At 45.6% G+C, this 8,325-nt stretch overlaps 1 protein-coding gene across 1 annotated transcript in view; it reads right to left on the bottom strand.

Annotated features, from left to right (window-relative positions):
- NSDHL (NAD(P) dependent steroid dehydrogenase-like) overlaps positions 1 to 8,016 on the bottom strand; it is a 10,976-nt gene extending 2,960 nt beyond the window's left edge. The window contains 5 exon segments of the mRNA XM_009079170.1: positions 630 to 650; positions 1,750 to 1,878; positions 3,206 to 3,352; positions 4,780 to 4,944; positions 7,996 to 8,016. Coding sequence (XP_009077418.1) covers positions 630 to 650; positions 1,750 to 1,878; positions 3,206 to 3,352; positions 4,780 to 4,944; positions 7,996 to 8,016 — 483 coding nt within the window.
- Between the last annotated feature and the right edge of the window lie 309 nt (positions 8,017 to 8,325).

Genomic DNA, 8,325 nt, shown 5'->3' with positions numbered 1-8,325 from the left:
GAAAGAAGATAAGCAAATCAGGAGAAAGGCTGGGAAGAAAAACAGAGCTTGGCAATATATTCCAAGATGATCACTAAAGGGGCTTGCTCCCCATCTCCTTGAAGACACCAATGGAAGAATTATTATCCCTTGCTGTCTTTCCAAATGATCCTTTCTTTGTTCCTATCTCTTCTCACACTTCTCTTTAATGCGAAAAAAAACAGACAACAATCAGTTTTCACTGCTGAACACCTGATGAATTGACAGGCAACGGAAGGGAGCTCTTTGCTTCTCCCATTTAACACCATAGAAACTAGAGGAGCTTTCAAAGTTCCTTCACTCCATGAACTCTTTATGCATGTGCTGGAGAAAAGGAGGACACTAAGCAATCCCAGCTCTGTCCCTCTCATCGACTGTTTCCATCTGGATCTCCTTCAGAAAGAGTTGAGCCCATCTTTCTGGCAGCACCAAGTGCTAAGCACATTTAGCAAGGCAACACTGAGGGACACTGGATTCTCTTGGGAGTTTCCAAACAACATGTTCTCCTAATTTCTAACAGCTGCTGGAATGTCTATGAAACTCCCAGAACCAGGCACACACTGAATACTTGCACTGTTTCACACAAAACAAAGCCATAATTACAAGCAGATTGGGTTACTTGATTACTCCTCCTAAGCTTTCCCTTTATCAGTGCCTGTAACAGCACAGTGGTTGTGGTTGTGAATGAACAGATGTTTTTATGCTGAGTTTTCAATTCAGTTCTTTTGGAGGAAACTCCTTGAAGGCTAGCACTAGAACTCAGGGACACACTGTCAGCATCAGCATGGAAGCAACTCCAAATTCTTCTTGCACAAAAAGATTCTTGCCACAGCTGAAATGCAAGCCATGGAAAAAAGCTCAAAAGGGTTGAAAAAGACACCAGCAGTGACAGACCTGTCAGAGCAGCTACACTGCTCTGTGACAGAACAGCTCCCCAGCCTCCATGCTAGCACTAGAACTCAGGGACACACTGTCAGCATCAGCATGGAAGCAACTCCAAATTCTTCTTGCACAAAAAGATTCTTGCCACAGCTGAAATGCAAGCCATGGAAAAAAGCTCAAAAGGGTTGAAAAAGACACCAGCAGTGACAGACCTGTCAGAGCAGCTACACTGCTCTGTGACAGAACAGCTCCCCAGCCTCCATGCTACAAGGAAGCTGGAGAGGAACTCTTTGTTAGGAACTGGAGGGACAAGGAGTGTTTGTTTTGGTTTTCCAGAGGACGTTTGCCTTCCTGAGGATCAGTGTCTCACCTGGGTAGTGCTGAGGTTGTTTTATAGGGCCTAGACAAGAGCACCAAAGAAATGTCCTTCCCATCTTTGAGTATTCTTAAAGCCTTGAGCAGCCTGGTCTGGTGGAAGGTGTCCCTGCCCAGGGCAGGGGGTTGGGACTAGATGATCTCTAAGGTCCATTCCTACCCTTAACGTTCTATGATACCATGATTATATGCTGAGAATAAGAGGGCTAAAATTAGGCAGGTTCCTCTCAAGAAAGAGAATTTTCTCTTTCAGCTATTCTCTGAAATCTCTGATAGATATTGCTCCATGTGCTGGTTCTGCACACATTTCCTTTGCACCGTAAGAATGAGGTACTTCTTACTGAGAGAGAGATTCTGCCAAGCGAGAGGGATCTGTTCAGTTCTGAAGAGCCTGCTGTGTCCCCCTGGCCATGCACTTAGGAGGACAGTTTTAAGCATCAAAACCAACAATGTTCACCAGATTATGACAAATACCTTCTCCTGTAGGATCTTGGTCTCTGTGTAGTAGTCAATAGGTTTTTGTGCATAAGGGAGGTCTTCTGACCCATTTTTGATGTCTGTGCCCTCAAACACTACACTGGCACTGCTAGTTAACACCAGTTTCTGCAAAGGATGGGAAAGAAAACACTTGTTTAAAGCCTAAGACAAAAGGGTCATTATTAACAAAGGCTGAGTAAAGACAATAACGTTTAATCCACTGATCCTACACATAATAAATTGAGTCTAACAGGAGATGATCTCAAACTACAGGTAATAAAACTCCCCCTCTTTTAACTCACTCTGTCACATTGTTTAGTGTTACCTAAAGATTAAAAGAGTTCAACAAGCATCCAAGGCAGCCAGTCAAGGGGAAACATCTCCAGAAAAATCAGTGCAAGGCACAGTGCAGCACTTCATACACAATGAGTGGTTTTAAAGATGATTTGCTCATCTTGACAATAACAGTATCAGGTAGGTTAAACCAAAGAAGAAACCTTGGATGTTTTTGTTGGATAAAAATGTACCCAAGTGGATTCAAAACAGGAAGTCAGTGATGTATCTGAGCAATCAGAAACATGTGGTGTTAAACAAGATCAACACTGTAATAAAAGATGACTCCAACAAGTTCCAACAAGACAGAGCCTGGAGGGAAGCTCCACATGGCCCATGTCCTACAACAGCTCATTACACCAGGAGGGAAACAAAAACCCAACAACCAACCCAATGTGGGTCTGGGAGGCTGATGGGAGAGGCAAAATGGAATTTTAAACATGATCACTTCCATCTTTGTCCATGGACACTGCACAAAATGCTTTGGAGCAACATTTCTGTTCACAATAACAACAGGATCCTCATGTGTTGTGCTTGAGGATTTGCTAAGAGCTTAAATGAAAACTCATGGGATATCAAAATAACATAAGGAGAAACAAACCAGCCCACAGCCTTGCCTGAGCAGCAGCCTGATTTCCTCAGGCCCTTTCTTCAGTAAGCAATTGACTTTCTAAACCAAATGATACTGAGATTGTGGCCCAAGTATGTTCCTGCTCATTATACGTCAAAGAATTCACAGAAGTAATAGATGCCATGAATATCTGCACTGCTGGAAAAGCAATCCTTAGAGTTGTCCCCTTATTAAAGCATGAAAGAAGCCACTTGTCAGTCGTGGTTCTCCCGTGGGTGATTCCCAGACAGATTTTAATGGATGCTTTTCCTGCAGTCAGGAAGATTACAATGTCTAGGTCTTCTGTGGCAAACATGGACTGAGTTTACACCAAACACTAAACAGGAGATGCACAGAGTCTCTCTCTACCACTAGTTTTCATGGAACAAGGAGGAACTCAGTATCTCAGAGCCCTTTGTCTCTTTATCAGACTAGACTGAAATTGCTCCATGCTGCAAATGTTGAAGTCCATAAGCCTCTTAGAGTCTCCATGAGCTTTTCCACCCTTACCTGCACTCCAGCTTCTTTGCAGGCTTCAATGACTGCTTTGGTTCCCATAAAATTCACCTTATAAAACAGTTCTCTGTTGTCACTTGAAGGTGCTGGTGATGCACAGTGAAATGCCACAGACACACCTTGTAAAGCTGGGAGCAGAGCCTGGAACACACAACGTGACACAGGCATGACGTGACACAGGCATGAAGCACCAGCCATAGTGGCTGCTCAGGAAAACATGAAAGGAAGGAACTGAACCAGTTCTTTTTTCATGGAAACATACTGCTAAAATTCAATCCTGTTCCCTCCATAAAGGTGGGTAGCTGGAATAGGATTAACATCCAGGATCTTCACAGTGTCCTCTCCTTTTGCTAGACAAAAACACATTACACCAGCTCTTCTTTCCAGAGAAGAACCTGAGAAATTCCCACGAGCTGGAGGCTGTTTAGGCTGAACTACTTGCAGTATCACAACTGCAGGTACAAGACTCAAAACTCCCTGGAGTCAGGAGTTTGAAGACTCAGGAAGCAGCAGGTTTAACAGCCAGCAGCTGCCCATGGCACTGTGTTGAGGTGACTGTCCTAAAGCTCTGAGATGTGATATTTAGGCAGATGTCTCTCACATGGCACACACAGGACTTTGCCAAGGCTCACACACATGACTGAGTTGAGGCCAAGAGGCCTCAACCTGCCCTGTTAGGAATAATGTGTTGTGCTGTTCTCATGCAGCTGAGGTGAGCTGGGAGAGCCCCCACAGGCAATTATCACAAGGACTGTAATTACACTGTGTAGCTCAGCTAACAGTAATGCAAATCATTAGACAGAAACAAGTTCTGTTCTTTTCAGGTTCCAGCAGACATCGGGTCTATTTCTTTATGAGGCTTCCCCAGAAAAGAGCTGAGGCTACACTCCAGGGAAAGGTGGGAAGCACATCTGCATCCCCTTTACAACCTGGGCAGTGCCTCCCTGTGTTTTAGTGCTTCAGGCAAGGCTCTGTGTTTGAACAAACACTTATTTAACCAGACATCCTTCTACCTGCCCAAGTCACAGAATCCCAGAGTCCCAGACTGGGTCAGGTTGGGAGGGACCACAGTGGGTTATCTGGTCCCACCTCCCTGCTCAAGCAGGGTCAGCCTGGAGCAGATGGCACAGGATTGCATCCAAAGGGTTCTGGAATACCAAGAGTGAGGGAGAATCCACAAACTCTCTGGAGTACTTTAGGAAAAGGTTTTTCCTGTGAGTGTGGTGAGACACTGGCACAGGTTGCCCAGGGAGGCTGTGGACATCTCAACCCTGGAAGTGTTCAAAAACAAGATGGATGAAGCTTTGAGCAACCTGGTCTGGTGGGAGGTGTCCCTGCCCAGGGCAGGGGTTTGGGACTGGATGACCTCTAAGGTCCACTCCAGCCCCTAAAAATTCTATGATGATCTGCACAGCCCTCTGGGTGATCAGCCACTCCTCCCAGCAAACCTGCTGAGAAGGCATCAATCCCTTCACCCAACCACTGATGGAGAAGTTAATGAATCTTGAGCCCAGTATGGAACCCTGGGGACACCACTAGCGACAGAATGTCATGCTGTTTGTCTGTACCTCCTTGTCACAGAGGTCTCCCAGGAAGAACCTCACTCTGTCACTCTCAAATCCCTGCCGGATATCGAACACATTGACGCTGTAACCTTTCTCCAGCAGCTGCTCCACCATGTGCTGTCCCAGGAAGCCTGACCCACCAATCACAGTGCAGCATCTCCTGCCAGCCTGCAGGGACAGGGAGAAAAACTCTTCACCAAGCAGACACACACCAAGTAAAGTGATTGAAACTGATAAATTAGCTTAAATAAACCAATAAACTGGAGCACCTTCCCTATAAAGACAGGCTGAGAAAGTTGGGGCTGTTCAGCCTAGAGAAGAGAAGGTTCTGTGGGGACCTCAGGGCAACCTGTCAGGATCTGAAGAGGTCATATAACTCTTCACATGTCTCCTGACTCCCAGGACAGTTTGCCATACACAGAGCTGATAAATCAGGCATTTTGGGGGCCCTGCCCTCTGCTTAGGTTGCCCAGGGACATGGGGCCTGCCCCAACCCTGGCAGTGTTCAAGGCCAGGCTGGATGGAGCCTTGAGCAACCTGATCTGGTGGGAGGTGTCCCCACCCATGGCAGGGGGTTGGGGCTAGATGACATCTAAGGTCCATTCCAACCCCTTAACATACTGTGATTTGAACTCCCTGGGTTCTTAGTGTGCTGGAATTTTGCACAACTACTTAGTAGTTAAATTGGAGGAATCTAAACTCAGATATCAAAAGACTTTTCCATGTCAGTGCTGTCACAGACACTTAGGAGTCCAGACACACTAAGGGTCCACATGGCTGACACCCTGAGTCTATTTTGGAAGGACTCTGCCTCATGCTCAGAACCAAGAGGCTCACACAGTGATGAAGAAAGAGAGGACTGGTTCCCATAGACTACCCAGATGGTAAAGCAAACAGGGAGAAAGATGGAGAGGGACTATTTACAAGGGCCTGGAGCAACAGGACCAGGGGGAATGGCTTCCCTCCAGGGGAGGGGGTGGAATGAGATGAACTTTAAGGTCCTTTCAAGCCAAACCATTCTGTGTTTCTGTGATGATTCTATGATTCCCTTCAGCCCCATGGCACAGATAATTCAGGATATTAAAACTATCACCATTATCAGCACATGTAACACTGAGTGTTCTCCAAATCAAGAAAGCAATCAGGTACAGACCAGGATTGTCCTTTTTTAGTCGTTTGGAATGAGATGAACTTTAAGGTCCTTTCAAGCCAAACCATTCTGTGTTTCTGTGATGATTCTATGATTCCCTTCAGCCCCATGGCACAGATAATTCAGGATATTAAAACTATCACCATTATCAGCACATGTAACACTGAGTGTTCTCCAAATCAAGAAAGCAATCAGGTACAGACCAGGATTGTCCTTTTTTAGTCGTTAGGTCTTCCTTTCTCTTTTTAAGGTTTTTAACTCAATGGTTACTCACTAATTAACAGATTTCAGTCTAGTCCCTCATCTAACTGGAGTGAGCCCAAGGACCTCACTGCCAGCACAGAACATACAAACCCTGAGTCTGAGGAGGCTTTTGTACAAAGAATGCTCTGTCCTGGTTGGAAATGGATGTACTCCTTACTGTTGCTACACAACCCTCCCATCTCTGCAGCTATCTATGAGCTGATGGGAATTTTAACCCCCTGAAACCACACAAAGACAACGATTCAGAAGTCTCTAAGTGCCACATCCTTAAACAAAGGTTCTGCTGCAAAGTGTCACTTATCTGCAGCAGAAATCAGAGGAGCTCCTGCAGCTGCTCAGTTAAAGCGGAAGCACTCTCACTCTCTAACAACTCCCTGGCAGGAGGTGCAGCCAGGTGGATGTCAGAGTCTGCTCCCGGGGAACAACAGGAAGAGAGGAAACAGCCTCAAGTTGTGCCAGGGGAGGTTCAGGTTGGGCATGAGGAAGAATTTCTTCACTGAAAGAGTGATTAAGCCCTGGAACAGGCTGCCCAGGGAGATGGTGGAGTCATCATCCCCTGAGGGGATCAGAAAATGAGTGGATGTGGCACTCAGTGGTATGGTTTAGAGGTGACTGTGGTGGGATTTGGGGGGGAGGGGGGACACGGACAGTTTTGAGGGGACAGAAACTGTTTCAGCTTCTCTTCAAAAGGCAGTTGCTGTGTTCCATTGACGTTTTTCCTTGGCTTCCCTGTACACTTTCTCATTAAGGTACCTTTCATGATCCCAGTGGATTCTTCAGAGCACCCAACTGCCTGAGATGTGTGAACCAAGGCTCTTCGTGGCAGAATGCTGCCCTCTGCCTCTGAACCTCAGAGCCACTGCAGAGTGCTCAAATGATCTTTAAAGCACATTTATGAGTCAGAATCCTAGATTGGGTTGGGTTCAGAGGAACCTTAAAGCTCATCTTGTTCCACCCCCTCCCATGGGCAGGGACAGCTCCCACCAGACCAGGTTGCTCCAAGCCCTGTCCAACCTGGCCTTGAACACTCCCAGGGCTGGGGCAGCCACAGCTATATATAATTTTATACAAAAACTTCTAACTTGATATTGCATAGTATAATGTGTGTACCAAGCCAAGCTACACGATTATATTGATTTTAGGGTATGAATTACTACCTCTAAAGTGCTGTGGAGACACAACAGATTGTTTACCCTCTACCATGATGCTATGATGTGGCTTGTTTCTTTGTTTCCTAAATATCCCAGATTCCCTAGTCTTACATAAGCATCATAGGAATTAATGAGAAAATAGCTCAGAAGGTAGAAGTTCATAAATGAGATCCACAGGTGATTAACAGAACAGCTTAATAGATTGTATTCCTAAGGGTAATGTCCCAACAACTCTCTGAGCTAGGCAAAATGTTCCTTTTCCCATATTCCAACCTCCTGTATTTGAGGTAGGGATCCCAGAATGAGGTAACAACAGCCTGGGAGCCCTCAGGGACCTCCACCAGGCCTTCACTTGCACTGCAGCAAGGAATAACATCATAAAATACCTAGACATGATCCTGTTGTAACTAAATCTCCAGAGCAGTTGATCTGGCAGCACTGACAAAGCCACTGGTGTTCCTGATGGGGGATCAGACCACTCCTGTATCTCTTGGGAACCAAGAGCAGCAAATCACATTTTCTACACCAATATCTCTAGAATTATCTTTAATGCAGAATCAGTCTTAGGTCTTCCCTAGGGATGTCTGGAAGCATCTACGCAGACATGTCTGTGCTAGACAAATCCTCCTCAGGCCCATTTCAGCTCTCACTCACCGATCTGAGGCGTGTGGCCATGGCTCAGCTGAGGCACAATCTACCCAGTTCCTTGAAAAAAAAAGGAGAATATTATTTTGTTCACAATAAAATACTTTTAAAACACATTTCTAGTTAGAGAACTCAAGGTTTGGAGCCAGTTATGCTAAAGAAGTATGAAAAGAGTGAACTAATTCTCCCTATTCTGCTGGACAAATGCAGCTGCTGGACTGGCTCACTCTGCAAGCCACATAGTTAACAATTTTCTTATTGATTTTTCTGAAATGCCCTTTGAAATGGCAAGGAAAGAGCCAAGAAATGGCAGGATTAGTGCTTGACCAGCCTGGAACA

The sequence above is a fragment of the Acanthisitta chloris genome, unplaced genomic scaffold, assembly GCF_000695815.1.
Source record: "Acanthisitta chloris isolate BGI_N310 unplaced genomic scaffold, ASM69581v1 scaffold1407, whole genome shotgun sequence".
NCBI classification, from domain to species: domain Eukaryota; kingdom Metazoa; phylum Chordata; class Aves; order Passeriformes; family Acanthisittidae; genus Acanthisitta; species Acanthisitta chloris.
Note: the sequence above shows the minus strand (reverse complement) of the source record. Positions and strands in the feature narration are given on the sequence as shown.